Source organism: Petaurus breviceps, unplaced genomic scaffold (assembly GCF_028583685.1).
Source record: "Petaurus breviceps papuanus isolate PSGF00001 unplaced genomic scaffold, PetGlider_PUasm1.0 214, whole genome shotgun sequence".
Lineage (NCBI taxonomy): Eukaryota > Metazoa > Chordata > Mammalia > Diprotodontia > Petauridae > Petaurus > Petaurus breviceps.
This window is the reverse complement of record NW_027185863.1, coordinates 10469298-10485761: the sequence shown is the minus strand read 5'-3', so window position 1 is coordinate 10485761 and position 16464 is coordinate 10469298. Positions and strand designations below refer to the sequence as shown.

Here is a 16464-nt window from a genome sequence, read left to right as displayed (position 1 = left end):
CCCTAATAGGCTGAATGTATTCACATGGAGCCTGTGGTGGGAGGAGTTTGCTGAAGGGTGGCAGAGCCCACAAGAAGCTGGGAGTCAGAGCAGTTAGACTAGAGGGAGGAGAGGATGCATCCCAGGGAGACAGTTAGGCTTGTGAGTAAAAGTTGGTGTTTGCCACCTGCTATAACAGTTAGGGTTGTTTTGGTTTGTGGGGAGACTAGGATGCTGTGGCTCTGTGCTGTTGTGGCATATTTACTTCTTTGCTACTATGATGGATTGGCTTACTGGTTTGGGGATTTGATTTTCTGGTGTCTGAACAAATGTTTTGCTTCTATCTTCTCTATGGAGAGTCAGTTATATTTTGTGATAGAGGACTATGCAGGTATATTTATAGTGGCCGTTGGCACTGCGAATATCGCATTGGCGCTGCAAAAGCACTCATACCAGAGGTATTAGTCCTCCTTGAACACGTCATATGCCCATCTTAATAAACCTAAGAGCATCTAAAAGAGGGTGACCAGTATATGTTAAGAAGACTCAGAATAATATCACATGAAAACCTGTTAAAGTAACTAGGAACATTTAGTCAATCATGGACAATTCTTCAGGGATGAGTAGGTGGAAGGAATGGGCAGTTAGATAGCACAGTGGATAGAATTCTGTTAGAACCCAAGTTCAAATCCAGCCCCAGACATTTACTGGCTGTGTGACCCTGAGCAAGTCACTTAACCCTGTTTGCTTTAGTTTCCTCATCTGTCAAATGAGCTGGAGAAGGAAATGGCAAACCATTCCTATATCTTTGCCAAGAAAACCCTAAATGGGGTCATGAAGAGTTGGACGTGACTGAACAACATAAAGAAGGCAGAAGGAATATACACTTCACTTATTTAACAGGGCATCAGGTAAAAGAGGCATTTCAGAAATCAGAGAGTAAGAAACAGCATCTTTTTAGAACAAATATAAATAAATTTTTTCTGGCATTGAAAGCCTTTTATAATGTGACCTCAACCTACCTTCCAGGCTATATATACATATGTGTGTATATTTATATGCATGTGTGCACACACAACACAAATATGTGTGTGCGTATCGCATGCATGTGCATACATATAGAAATATATGTGTATGCATGTATATACATGCAGTGCATCCACATGTATATGTGCACTTATTCATATGTGTACATGTGCACACAATTTGGATATTGCACATATACATGTTTGTGTACACATATGTATATGTGCATGCATATAAATGCATATATACACATGCACTCATTATACACACACATGCCCTTTCAGCACCATACTGTTACCTAAACTGGGCTTCTTACTGTTCCTCCTCCATGGTACTTCATCCCTGTGTGTTTATATTGGCTGTTTTCCACTTATGTCTTACAACTCCTAATTTCCTTCCTGGCACCAACTTTCTACATGAAGTTTTTCATGTTGTCCTGCTCCCCTCCCCACCTTTTATTGCCTTCAGATTATTTTGTATACAGTATACCTATATATGTGCATGTTATCTCCTCTAGCTAGATTGTGTGATATTTGAAGGCAAGGACTGCTTCACTTTTGTCTCCTAGCATGGTACCACATGCTAAGGTTTAATCAACATTTGTTGATTGATTAATTGACTTGTCTTATTTTGCCCCTAATAACAAAACCAACAACAATCGTAATAGTTAACAATCACATAGTGCTTAATATGTGTCAGGTCCTTGTCAATTATCTTCTTATTTGATCCTCACAACAACCCTATTTGGAATTTGAATAAAGGAATTATACATTGTGGTCTGTCTTTTTAAACTAATGTGCAATATTCAATTTCAATTATTTCAAATTCCAATAAATTCCAATATATAGGGTTGTTATAATTTTCCTCATTTTGCAGATGAGTAAACTGAGACAGAGGTTAAGTGACTTGCCCAGGATCACATAACTGGTGTCTGAGTCCAGATTTGAACTCAGGTCTTTCTGATTCCAGGTCTAGTGCTTGATCCACCGCACCAACTAGGTGTCTGGCTAGGACTCAGAGCAAAAGACTAATGGAGCAAAGAATAGATTTTAGCTGGGAAATTGCTGTTCAGTCGTTTCTGACCCTTCATGATGCAATCTGGGGTTTCCTTGGCAAAGATTTTGGAGTGGTTTGCCATTTCCTTCTCTACCAATTTCCTTTTTCCAACAATTGCAGCTGACAAGAAGTAGAATGAGTTATTTTATGAGGTAATGAGTTCCCCATCACTGGAGGTTTTCAAAGGCTGCATGACTATATGGTAAAAATGTGAAAGGAGGCATTTCTGCTCAGGTTCAAATACAAAACTTGGTGACCTCTCAGGGCTTCCCACCCTGCAATTCTAGGTCTCTATATTGGTAACTGCTATCTGTGGGAAAGCAATTGTTTTGAATCATTTTGCCAAGAAGGGTAACACATCTGCCTTAATTTATCTAGTGGTCTTCTCTTGTTCCCCACTGTCTATATTTATAAGACAATGGGTGGGTGGCAGGATTTGTTGATAGTTATGAATCAGAGAGAATTAAATGTCCATATATGGATCAGAACTGCAATCTTTTTTGTTATTGTTCAGCCATTTTCAGATGTGTGCAACTCTTTGTGACCTCATTTGGGATCTTTTAGCAAAGATAATAGAATGATTTGCCATTTCCTTCTCCAGCTCGTTTTACAGATGAGGAAACTGAGGCAAACAGTTAAGTGACTTTCCCAGGGTCATACAGCTAGTAAGTGTCTGAGGCCAGATTTGAACTCAGGAAGATGAGTCTTCCTGACTCCAGGCCTGACACTCTATCCACTGCATCCCCTAGCTGCCCTCATTATTTACTTCATTATTTTAATAAGATTAGAAGCTTAATAGTCAAAAATATTCTACATATCCTTTAAATCAAAACCAATTCAAATTATTCATTCTCTATTTGTTAATAACATATTAAGTAAATTCTTATCACTATTAGGGCATTTCCATGGGAAAAACAATTATAATCTAATCCAACAAGCATTTATTGAGTGCTTTCTGTTTGCTAGGCACAGGGGATAAAAAGACAAAAGAAGCTTACACTCTATTGGGATCTTTCAGAGAGACTCTTAACTAGTTTGGAAAAGTCAATTAATTGGATAGATTTTTGTCCATCCACTTTGGAAAGATGAAACTTTTACATGACAATAACAAGATGGTTAAAAGGCTTAAATTAAGTCCCCAGACACTTTGGGGAGCTCTCCTATGGGTGACTTAGGGAAGAATGTGAATGAATCCCACAAGATGAAAAATACCTGGCGGGACTATGAGCGGCAGTTTTGGAGGGATGAGGGCACAGATCTGTTGAAGTATTGATATCTATCGACAGGGCCTGTGGAAGGCAGATTGCTAAACCAGAAATATAGTTTATACCTCAGCTAGTCAATAGCATTTACTGAGCACCCAGCAGGGTGGCACAGTGGATAGAGCTCCAGCCCCGGAGTCAGGAAAATCCTGAGTTCAAATTCAACCTTAGACACTTATAGCTGTGTGACCCTGGGCAAGTCACTTAACCCTGTTTGCCTCTGTTTCTTCATCTGTCAAATGAGCTGGAGAAGGAAATGGCAAACCACTGCAGTATCTTTGCCAAGAAAAAAAAGTCAGACATGATTGAAACCTCTGAACAGTGATACTATGGGTCAAGTATCATTGCAAAGCATGGGAATACAAAAGAGGGCAAAAAAATAGTCCCTGCTCTCAAGGAGTTCACCATCTAGTGAGGGAGATAAAATGCAAAGGGCTACATGAACTACATACAAGTGAAGTAGGAAATAATCAAGGTAAGAACAACAGAATTGAGAGGGATTTGCAAAGGCAAATAGAAGGCACAACACAAAACTAGCCATGTGACCTTAGGCAAGTCACTTAATACCAATTGCCCTGCCTTCCCCCCTCCAAAAAAAAAAGAAAAAAAAGAATGAATACCATGATAATACTCTATTTCTCCTCATGGAATGTTCTAGTCTTGTGAGAACATGTGTCACAACAAAAATAGCAACACTTGTTGACCAAGTTCATGTTTAACAATTTAAAGGGGAATGAAGTTTTTTTTTAAAAAAATGCATAATTGCTCCAATTTCAAGCCATAACATTTCTTTAGAATATTGTCAGAATATTGATATAAGTAGCTACAGTTAAAATACATTGAAATGTAAATCCTCTCAAAAAAGAAGAGTTTGGAATATATTAGCAAAATGCTACAGGAAACCTACTAAATTATGTTGCCAGCTTCCTTCTTCTTAAAAATAGTATTTTAATTAAGTAATATAAAATATCATTTTAATATTGTTACAATTTATATTTTATATGAAATTATAAAATTTTTATAAAATAATATAGAAAATATTTTGTATGATAAAATAATTTTACATAAAATAAAATGGTAAGAAATTTTATATAAAAACTATAAGGATGTATATTTTATTTAAAATAATATTTTATTTTTCTTAACAATTGAACCAACTAAAATATGTTTAACTCCAGAAAAGAAAGAAAAATTTGAACGCCCACCAATTGAGGTATTGAAATTAATGCTGAAAGAACTACAGTATAGAAATTCAATGGAATATTATCCTAAGATAAAAAACGATGACTATGAAAAATTCAGGAACATGTGGAAAGATTTGTGTGAAATAATCTATAATGAAATAAGCTAAATCAAGAGGATAATATATATTCAGTAAATACAAAATATAAATGAAAAGATCAGTAAAAAAAAAAAAGTAATCTGTACTTTGAGTAATGAAAAAGCCAATGAAGGACTTGAAGATTTAATAAACCAATATATAAATGAAAAGATCAATAAAAGTAATCTGAAGTTTGAGTAATGAAAAAACTCATTGAAGGACTTGTAGAAGATTTAATAAAATATTCCTTTTTTTCTCATAGCTGAGAGATGAGGGCCTTTTAGGATAGGACGCTATGTACACTTCCAGACAAGGTTTCTGTATGGGATGTTTTTGCTTAATTTTTGAGGGGTTTTAATATGATGGATAGATATGGAATATGACTGGTAATAAGGCAAAGATCACCAATGCTTTTTAAAATTGAAGATATTGTACCTGGAATAAAATGTTTTAAAAAATGAAAAAAAAGTTTGCATTATATACTTTTATACTATAATTTGGAGAATTGTAGAAACCAGCTTATTGAGTTTATTGTTGAAGCTATCATGAGTAGCAATGACACCTTTAATATTCTGGAATTCATACTTGTACACTCACCAGGGTGTTCACCCAGTGAATAGAAGTCTGCTCTAGTTTTATTCAATGCCCTTTCAAATCTTTCTATTTCAATCTGCTGAGCTGGTGTTTTTTATTCACAACCCTTGGCGCCGTTATTTTATACAGACGAAGTTAAAATTAACATCAAAGCAAATTTGGCCCCAAAAAAGAGATATAAGAAGACATCTCTCTCCACAGCTTTGCAAAAGTAGTGGTTCTGGGGAGGGGGAGAAGGCCACAAGTATTGAATAATGTATATATCGTCAGAATTTTTTTTAATATATTGATTTTTCTGATTTTCTCCCCTTTTTTCCTTTGCTTTTTTAAAGAAGTATTCTTCGTAACAAGGAATGGCTGAGTATAGGAGAAAGGAGAGGAGATACAGGAGGAAATTTAGATTATGTAGAAATAAAAGACAGTAATTAAAAAATTTAGTTTATCAAGGGCAGTCTTGGAGGGAAAAGAAGTCTGAAAAGAGTAACATGGGGCCTAAAAGGGAGCGTGTAGTCCTATACGCTTTGCTTTAGTGCAGATAAGCACTTTCCTGAGTGTGTCAGTGTGTTTATCATGAGATGGCTTACCACTTCTTTCTCCGCTCCTCAAATCACTTCTTCCTTCCCCAGTCATTTCTTAGCAGCTAAAAGCTGCCTAAAACACAGGGTGTAAGGAAGTGACCCTGAACTGTCATATTCTTGGGATGACTGTGTTTCCAGTTATTGGAGTCTTTTCTCTGATGACCATAAACTGTATTAGTATACAATGCCCATTCTGATTGCCCACACATCCACATGTATCTTATGTATATGTTTACATTATTTATACATGTATGCTTATACATATATGTAAATATAGAAAATATACATTTGTATGTATTTTTTGAAAATGGGAAACTGTATTTAAAATCATTAGATACTCAGATGGATTTGTGTTCTTATCAGTATGGGTATCTCCTCCATTAATGCAGATTGTTGTGCAAATATGTCATTCTTGCTTATGATTAGATCAAGCTAAGACACTTATCCTGGTTACTTTTTCTAGTCTTTGTGATGAGGGAGGGGAAAGGGTCTCCTTACACTCTGTTACAGGGAATGTATTCAAATTATAATTTAAAAGGTACCAGCATGAGAGATCAATGACAGATGGGAGAGAAAACAGAAATATAGATGAACCATTCTTCCAGGTGAGGTAATGAGAAATAATACTTTTCTGACTGACAATATAGACATCGGTTTATTCTTTTTTCCTTTTTACATAGACTTCAGATTAGATCATGTGTAATGGCATGGGATTTCTGATTTCATCGTGGGGAAGATCTTCAGTATGGGTTCTTGGTTAACCTGGGATTAGAGGGTCTGATACCTTTAAGAAAAGCTAGTAAGAGGGGCAGTGAGTAGAGCGTGGGTCCTGGAGTCAGGAGGACCTGAGTTCAAATTTTACCTCAGACAATTAACACTTACTAGCCGTGTGACCTTGGGCAAGTCATTTAACTCCAATTGTCCTGCCTTCCCACCTCCAAAAAAGAAGAATAGCTAGCAACATCATTCTAGTGGCCAGGAGTGGAGAACAAAGTTTGGATTGAGTCAAAGGGTCACGTCTGAAGAACTAGGAGGCCACATGTAGCCTCAAAGTCGCAGGTTCCCTACTCCTGTTAGCCCAGCAGATCATCAATTCATCGCAACACAGTCATTACCTGTTGGATGATTGTGGGTCATTCGTCCACACTCAATGCTCACTTCAATGAGTGTCTCCAACCTCTCAGGCTTCCAATATCTCATACCAATGGACATGGCTTTGGTAGCAGCTCCAAATCCTGAACCTACATAAAAACATCATTAAAAGGCTTTAAGCATCCACGTTGTCTTTTATTGTCATATTCTTTGACTCTACAGCTTTGACTGTTAAAATCCCACGTGTGTTTCAAAGCACAGGCGAAAGGCTGTCTCAGCTCCTTTGTGACCCTTCCCAAAAGAAGCATGCTCTCTATTCATCTTTTCTTCTGCTGTCCACATCTCACTGTGCTCTCAAAGTCTGTCTTGGTTTATACATGTTTGTTGAGTTGGATCTGGATACATCTCGGTAAATTCTAAGCTCCATGAGGTCAGGCCCAGCATCATCTGTGCGTTCTCCATTGTACCTAGCACACTACCTTGCCCATTTGTAGGCACTCCATCAGGAGTATGTTGGAGCAAACTTTAGCTTTAATTTTCAAGGTGGCCATTTACACCTCAGAAATCAGCATTGCTACAAACTAGGGCTTGATTTATTGTTATATTGATTGACTAGACTTAAGAAAATGTTATTAATGGTGATTAAGCTTAAAAGTGTGTGAATAAATACATTTTTCCCCAGAGTCCACTTGTTAAGGGCAGCTAGGTAGCACAGATCCATCATCCTGAATTCAAATCTGACCTTAGACTAGCTGTGTCAACCTTGGCAAGTCATTTAACCCTGTTTGCCTCAGTTTCCTCATTTGTCAAGTGAGCAGGAGAAGGAAATGGTAAACCCTCCAGTATCTTTGCCAAGAAAACCCAAAGCAGGGTCCCAAAGAGTTGGACATGACTGAACAACAGCTAGGTGTTAAACATTTATCAGCACATCCTTGTATTGCTTTATAAATATAACGTGAATTCAGAAGCAGCAAAGAATGAAGTCATCACAAGACTGGAGGCCTGGTGGCTGAATGATGATGGTGATGAGAGCTGGCATTTATATAGACTTTGCAAAATATTTTTATACCATTACCTCCTTTGAACCTCATAACATCCCAGTTCTTAGGAAATCTCTCTCTTTTTTTTTTTTTGTAGGGGAGAAGGCAGGGCAATTGGGGTTAATTGGCTGGAAATATCTCTTAAAGTTAAGTGATTGACAATTCATTTATTCCTCCTGAACTTGGAAAACATAAGAATTGAAGAATCTTACTTCAAATAACTCTGAAGCTCTGATTCCTATAAACATTCCAGTCATATACACTGAAGAAGAGCCTCAGGCATTCATTGTGTGTGTTGCTGCCCATGTTCATACCACATGTCCTCATGTCCTTCCTGTGGTATAACGCATTGGATTAGGAGCCAGAAGAATTTCTAGTTCTACCACCACTAAGTGCATCATTTAATTTCTCTGAGATTTGGTTTCTGTATAATGGGAACTACTATAGCTACACAGTAACAACAAGACAACTTATATTGTTATATAATTATATGGTTTACAAAGCATTGTAAGATTTTTCTGAGCAGCAAATGAAACAATATGTAATTGGCTTTCATGGATTTTCTGTTCCACTCAAACTGGTCTGGTTTGGGGCCTCACTCTCCGTCTCTAGAATATATTTCCTCCTTATCTCTACCATACAGAATTACTAGAGTCCTTCAATATATGGCTCCTGGCTTTTTTCCATAACTCCTATATGAAGGCTTTTCCTGTGAGGAAAGTACCTGTTTCACTTTTGTCTTTGTATTCTTTTCACAGTGATTGGTATATAGAAAATGCTTGACAAATGCTTCTTAAAATTGAATCAAAGTGCTTTGAAAACTAAAAAACAGTACGTTAAAAATACTGTTGATTATGAAACAGCTAGATGGCTCAGTGGATAGGGCTCTGGGCCTGGAATCCAGAATACTTGAGTTTAAATCCAGCCTCGGACACACACTAGCTGTGTGACCCTGGGCAAGTCACCTAATCTCTGCTTGCCTTACTCCACTGGAGAAGGAAATAGCATGCCACTCTACTATCCTTGCCAAGAAAATCCCATACAGGATCACAAAGACTCAGACACAACTGAACCATAGCAAAGTTGATCATAGAAATTGTAGGTGTCCAAAATGGTTTCTTTTCCCATATAATTATCATTAATAGGTATAGTTAATATTCATTCTTTCTTGACTTCTACGTAGTTTTTCTGACCTTGCTGCTGGAATCAAGCAGACACAAAGGAAAATAATTTAACCTAAGTGAATTAGATACAGAAATAACATCAGGGAAAACATTTCTATTACTTATAGGTTACTTATTCTACAGAGTCTAACGGAAAGCTCTTTGAACTGGAGTAAGAAGAATCTAAATTATAAGTTTAGTGCCAAAACCATGACTAATTGATCTAGAGAGACACCCGTTGAATGCCGGACTTGAAGTATGGAAAGACATGGGATAGCTAGGCACAGTGGATAAAGTGCTGGCCCTAGAGTCAGGAGGATCTGGGTTCAAATTTGACCTTGGACACTTACTAGCTGTGTGAGTCACTTAACACTGATTTCCTTAAAAAAAAAAAAATTAACTGATTCCCTTCCTACTGCCTTAAAACATGCTCAAGTTAAAAAAAATACCCTTCATTAGGTCCTACCAAACCCTCCAGCTGTCCCCCTATATTACTTGTTCACTTCTCAGCCAAACTCCTTTAAAAAATTCATTTACACTCACATCTCATCCTCTCACTTATTCTTTATTCCTCTTCAATATGGCGTCTGACTTCATTTCTCAAAGCTGCTCTCTTCCAAATTATTAATGACCTTTTAGTCGCCAGACCTGATGTTGTTTTTTTCAGTCCTAATTGTTCTCAACCTCTGATGAATTTGACACAGCGGACTACCTTTTCCTTATGGATGACCTCTCCTCTCTAGGTTTTTGTAACATATTCTCTTCTGGTTTGTCTTCACCTTGTCCAATCACTCCTTTCCTGGCCCATTCAGTGTTCCTTCTCCAACTCTGAGTGTAATTCACTTGTTCTGTCTTGGGTCTCTTTTTCTTCTCCCTTTTACATCAGGAGTTAGTGTGTCATGGACGCTTTGGTAGTCTGGCAAAACCTGTGGACCTCTTCTCATAACGTTTTAAAATGCATTAAATAAAAAATGCACATATTACAAATGTTATTGAAATATAATTATCAGAAAATCTTTAAAGTTCATAGACCCCAGGGATGGGTCAGGGAGTTTGAATAGGAAAGTAGTGGGGCATAAAGCTGAAGAGGAAGGTAAAAGGTAAATTGTGGTAGACCTTGAATGTTAGGATAAGGAATTTGGGTTTTATCCTGTACATGGATAGGAACCGTTCATTTGGCTTTCTCTTTTCTTCATGGGACTGTTGAACTCTGCATAATCCACAAGCTAGCTCTCTATCTCTTATTTATCCCATGTATTTTCTCAAATCTTTGAAGTGACTCTCTTCTTCCTTGACATAATTCATCATATTTTTAGTACTATAGAGTGAGGTGTCTACTGCCACCTTTAATTAATGACAGAAAGCCCAGACATCTTGATCACATCAACAAATCAAAAGTATAAATTAGGTGTGAATAAATCATTAATTTATTTGAGAAGAATAATTTGCCTTGATCATTGAATAAAGAGAGATGGCCCACATAGGAGATTTCTTGTGATCCACTGAAAAAAATGTCATACATACCTCTGGAACTATGTATAAAATGGCAAGCCAATTTGGAATTCTGTTGTCCAGCAGTAAGTCAGTAGAATGATATTCAGTCTAATGATGAAATACTCTTGAAAGGGAGTTGTGCTTGGCAGGGGAAGGGGGAGTTACAAAAAGAAGAGAGAGTTCCTTCCTGCCCCCACATCATCTTTTCTGTCCCTGTCTCTCTCTCTGTCTCTGTTTATCTCTATCTTTGAATCTCTCTCTGTCTGTCTGTCTGCCATTTTCTCTCTCTCTCTCTCTCTCTCTCTCTCTCCCACCACCTCATCATCATGGGTTTAGCTATCATTTCTATTTAGATAATCTCTCCTCTGAACTTCAATTCTACATCACTAATTGCCTACTGGGCATTTCAAACTGTGCATCCCTGAAAGGATTCCCTTATGGGTCAGAGGGACTATGCACATGTAGTTTGAACATCCCCATGTTATAATGCATGGTGAAAACTATGATAAAGTTCCAAGGTAGGTTTTAGGGAATTGACAGTCTCTACAGCTTGGGGACATGTATGCAGAAGCTGGAATTTCCTTTTACCTACAAACTTTATCTCCCTCATGGATTGGGATATGAAGTTTCTTTATTAATATGCTCAGGGTCACCTGTTGAGTTCATGGTAAACTGAGGATGTAACTACTGTGGGCTCATCCTTTCATCTATAACTCATAAAATAATATCCAAATACCGTTACAGAGAGAAAACAACCTGGTAAATTATGGCTTGTCAAGGATGTCACGGTTATAGCTCCATTTCATGTGTGAAAATTCCTGGGTGATCTTCCAAGGAGTATTACTGCAAAAATGTTATTTTTTTGAACTGAGGGGCAACAAGTGATCCCAAAATAGAAATTGTCTTATAAACTGATAATGAGGTAGTGAAGTGGTACATTGGGTAGGGCACTTGACCTAGAGTAAGGAAGAGCTGAGTCTAAATCCAGTCTTAGATACTGAGTTGTGTGACACTGGGCAAGTCACTTAATCTGTTTGACTCAGTTTTCTCAACTGTAAAACGGGGATGATAACAATAGCACCTGCCTCCGAGGGTTGCTAAGAGTCCCAAATGAGATAATTATTGTAAAACGTTTAGTAGGTTCACACGGTAAGTGCTATCTAAATATTAGCCGTTACTGTTGTTGTTTTGATAGCTTTCATGTAATATGGGATTTGTCCAGCATAATTCTTGTCACTTTAGAAATTGGGAAACTGAGGCTGCTTAAGAGACTTTCCCCAAATCAGAGCTAATAACACCAATTCAATAGGCATTAATCATTGTCTACCTCAAAGGCAATGTTCTCTGCTCTAAAAAGAGCAGGCATAAGCCACCCTTCGTGTGTATTTTGTTGTTGTTCAGTCATGTCTGACTCTTTGTGACCCCATTTGGAATTTTCTTTCTTTTTTAAAAAAAATTAATGGATTTATTTACTTTTAGTTTACAACATTCATCTCCACAAGTTTTTGCGTTCCAAATTTTCTCCCTGTCCCTCTCTCCCCCCTCTTCCCCCATGGTGTCATACAATCTGATACAGATTCTACAAATACCTTCATATAAAACATTAGTCAAGTTGTAAAGAAGGATTATAACCAATGGAGTGAAAGAGAAAGAAGGAAGGAAACAAAACGAAAATGAAAGAGAGCAAGTGGTTTGCTTCCATCTGCATCCAGACTCTGCAGCCCTTTCCATCATGAGTCTTTCTGAGGTGTCTTATAGCCTTGCATTGCTGAGAGGAGCCCGGTCTATCAAAGTCAATCATCATAGAAACGATGTGTCTGTAATTGTACACAAAGTTCTCCTGGTTCTGCTCTCCTCACTCTGCATCAGTTTACATAAGTCTCTCCAGGTTATTATGAAGTCCATCTGCTCCTCATTTCTTATAACACAATAGGATTCCATTACATTCATATACCACAGCTTGTTTAGCCATTCCCCATTTGATGGGCATCCCCTTGATTTCCAGTTCTTTGCCACCACAAAAAGAGCTGCTAGAAATATTTTTGTACATACAGGTCCTTTTCCCACTTGTGTGATCTTTTTGGGATAGAGCCCTAGACGTGGTATTGCTGGGTCAAAGGGTATGCACATTTTATAGCCCTTTGGGCATAGTTCCACCATTTGGGATTTTCTTGTCAAAGATACTGGAGTGGTTTGCCATTTCCTTCTCCAGTTCATTTTACAGATGAGGAAACTGAGGCAAACAGGGTTAAGTGACTTGCCCAGGATGATACAGCTAGTAAGTGTCTGAGGCTGAATTTGAACTAGAGTCTTCCTGACTCTAGGCCCAGAACTTCAACTATTCCCACTGTACCACCCAGCTGCCCCATTCATCTGTACAGCACTTTACACATTTTCAAGAACTTTTTTGGGCATATCACCTCATTAGAACTTCACAATAATCCTCAGAGATAGACAGAGCACATATACATTATTATTTTTATAGATAAGGAAACTAAGCTCAAAGGTACTAAGTGACTCGCTCTTGGTCTCGGAGTTTATTAGTGACAGATGAGACTAGAACCTATCTCATGGCTTTAAAGTGCTCCTTCTGCTGTGCTGCCTTGTTTCCTGAGGTCTAGGCACCTGAGAATAGGTAGTGTTGAGGTTGGTGTTCTCATCCAGGCCTCAGGCACAGCACATGAACAAGCTGTTCCTTTTAGAACGCCTAATTCAGTCTTTTTATTACCTCTCATCTGGATGCCACGTTGGCTAACCTGTGTAAACACTAGTCTGTGTCCCTCATGTGCTGCTATTGAAGAACTGGTCAGGGGAGGCATAAATAATCTCCATTAAGTCTATCTGGGTTTCCTTTTTTTTTTTCCTCCTGGGAAAATCTAAGTCAAGTACTTCAGACTGAAAATTCCTTTTGGAGGGTAATGGAGAACGGATTGAGGGAAGGGACAACTGCAGCTGGCTTTAAAAAAAAATCACAGGCATCATAAGAATTGCTGCTGCTATTTAACCTTCTATATAAAACACAGAGGGCAACAGGCCTATGATCTTTGGAAAGAAGACATGTCTTTGGAAAGAAGACATAAAATCCTTAACCACCTGAGCAATGAATGGTATCTGCTTTCTGCCCCATGCTGGGATGAGCTTCTATTGAGGCAACTGCTAAGGGTCAGAGAGAGATTTATGAAGGAGCCACCTTCCTGATGACACAGAGTGAACCTATAGGAACATAAATGGGAAGGGATGGAAAACATTCCTTAAAATAAACCGGGGACCCAATGACAAAAATCTTGTTGGAGATGCCTACTGCCAAGCAGGAAAACTTTCTTTAAATAGATGCCAAAGAGGGTAGGGTTAGCTTACAAAAGGACATATTGCCCTACAAAAGGAATTTTTGGCAGGTCCCTCATCACTTTCGTGCAAACTTGGATCTGTTTCATGGGGCAGGGGATGAAAGAAGAGATGGGCTGGAGTTTATAGCCTTCTGAAAATAAGAAAAACTACACTCTCCCACAAGGCAGTGTTGAAGTGAGAAGGGGTATTCCTGCTCACCTTTTTCATTAAAAGGGGTGTGCCAGGCCAGCAGGTAGTTATCTGGCTTCAGCTGTAGGCAACCTTCAGCAGTAGCTGGATCCGGCCTTCGCCCGGGAAGTTTCTCTACAGTTTCAACATAACGTTTTACCATCTCACGGTACAGGTCATCCAGGCACCAGTAGTCTGGGGAGAGGAAAATGAAAGAAGAGTGTCAGGAAAGGCATAGAAAAACAGCCAAAGATTCCCACAGGGTGGGCAGGGATGAGTGTGAATGTGGGCATGTGTGTGCGGCACAGGACATAGATTGAGGCCATTAAGATCATAGACTAAGGCGGCTAGGTGGTGCAGTGAACAGAGTATCGGCCTTGGAGTCAGGAGGACCTGAGTTCAAAACTGGCTTCAGACACTTAACACTAGCTATGTGACCTTGGGCAAGTCACTTAACCCCAATTGCCCTCCAAAAAGGGAAAAAAAAAGATTATAGACTTAGAACTTGAAAGATGTTAGAGTCATTTGGTTCAAACCTTTCATGTTACACATAAAGAAACTGAGTCCCAGGGAAGTTAAAGTGACTTGTCCAAGGCATCACACCAAGGTTTTTGACTCCAGAGTTGGCGCCACATCTGTTGGGACCTCAGTTCCTGGGCAGCACATACTGCTGGTGCCTAACGAACAACTTTATGTTGTTAATCTGTTTCAGTTGTGTCTGACTCTTTGTGACCCCTTTTGGGGTTTTCTTGGCAAAGATACTGGAGTGTTTTGCTATTTCTTTCTGCAGCTCATTTTACAGATGAGGAAACTGAGCCAAACTGGGTTAAGTGACTTGTCACACAGTGTCTGAAGCCAAATTTGAACTCAGGGAGATGAGGGTTCCTGATTCCAAGCCCAGTGTTCCATCCATTGAGCCACCTGGCTGCCCTGATAAATAACTTAAGGCATAACAACAATTAAAAGAGGAGTAATAAGAATTGTCATTTAAGTACAAATTTAATTTATAAACAATTTTTAAAAGTTAGGTGGGCCAATGTGACTACTATGGAAATGTTTTGTATAACTACACATGTATAATCTATCTTGAATTGTTTGTCTTCCCAGTGGAGGTGGGTGAGGAGGGAAGAAGGGAGAGAATCTGGAGCTCAAAGTTTTAAAAACAAATGTTAAAAAATTGTTGTTACATGCAACTGGGAAAAAAGATATACAGGCAATGGAGTATAGAAATCCATCTTGCCCTACAAGAAAGTAAGGGGGAAGGGAGTAAGGTGAGGGATAGGGAGGGATATATGAGAGGGAAGATTGGGGGAAGGAATAATCAGTATGCTTGCCATCTTAGGGCAGGGGGAAGGGGAGAGATGGGGAGAAAATTTGGGGCTCAAAATCTTGTGGAAATGAATGCTGAAAACTAAAAATAAATAAATTCAGAAAACAAAGTAAACAGTCTGTCCTTATGGAGCCCTTAAAAAAAAGTTAGATGGCCAAAAATTCTGGGACTCATCTCTGAGCAAACTTAAAAACAAATAAATATAAATGAATACAAATAATAGCTAGCATTTTAAAGTTTGCAAAGGCTTTACCATTATCTCCTTTGATCTTCTCAACAGCCTTGTGAGGTAAGCACTATTCTTATCCCCATTTCACATATGAGGAAACAGAGACAGAGGTTAAGTGACTTGCCCAGGATCACACAGCTAGTAAATATCTGAGGAAGGATTGAAACTGAGGTTTCCCTGATTCCAAGTCCAACACTATACCCACCTAACTGTTTACTGAAATCTATTTTTTTAAAAAATCTGGCATTTCTCTTATCGTTATTGTGTTTCAGGAAAATGTAAGTTTCTTGAAGGTAATGGACTGCTTCAGTCTTATCTTTATATCTCCATGGTTTAGCACAGTACCTGGAACATAACAGATGCTTAAGAAATATTTTTTGAATTGAATTGGGGGAAAAATGAAAATTCAAAAAAAATTAATTGCTTCTGTCTTCTATCACTAATTCTCTTGACTTTGCAGCATCCCAAAGAGCTATTGAACATCTCCACTGTGAATGTATATCTTGGGCATGTTATAATGAAGTGTATAGAGTATTGGGTCTGGAGTCAGAAAGACCCAAGTTCAAATCCAGCATCAGACCTTGGGCAATGTACTTTAATCTCTGTTTGCCTCAGTTTCCTCATTTGTAACATAGATATTAGAACCTCCCAGGGTTGTTGTATGAGTTCGTATTTGTAAAATGTTTAACACAGTGCCTGGCACATATTCATTGCTAGGTTTTTTTTCTTTCCAATAGCAGCTTAGGAGGAAACTGTATGGTGCCTTATAACCCAAAAAACTGCC

At 38.3% G+C, this 16464-nt stretch overlaps 1 protein-coding gene across 1 annotated transcript in view; it reads right to left on the bottom strand.

Annotated features, from left to right (window-relative positions):
- ADPRHL1 (ADP-ribosylhydrolase like 1) overlaps positions 1-16464 on the bottom strand; it is an 88444-nt gene that overhangs the window by 51437 nt on the left and 20543 nt on the right. The window contains exons 2-3 of the mRNA XM_069093938.1: positions 14152-14316; positions 6932-7057 (exon numbers count right to left, since the gene is read on the bottom strand). Of these exons, the coding sequence (XP_068950039.1) occupies positions 6932-7057; positions 14152-14316 (291 nt within the window). The remainder of the gene's footprint in view (positions 1-6931; positions 7058-14151; positions 14317-16464) is intronic.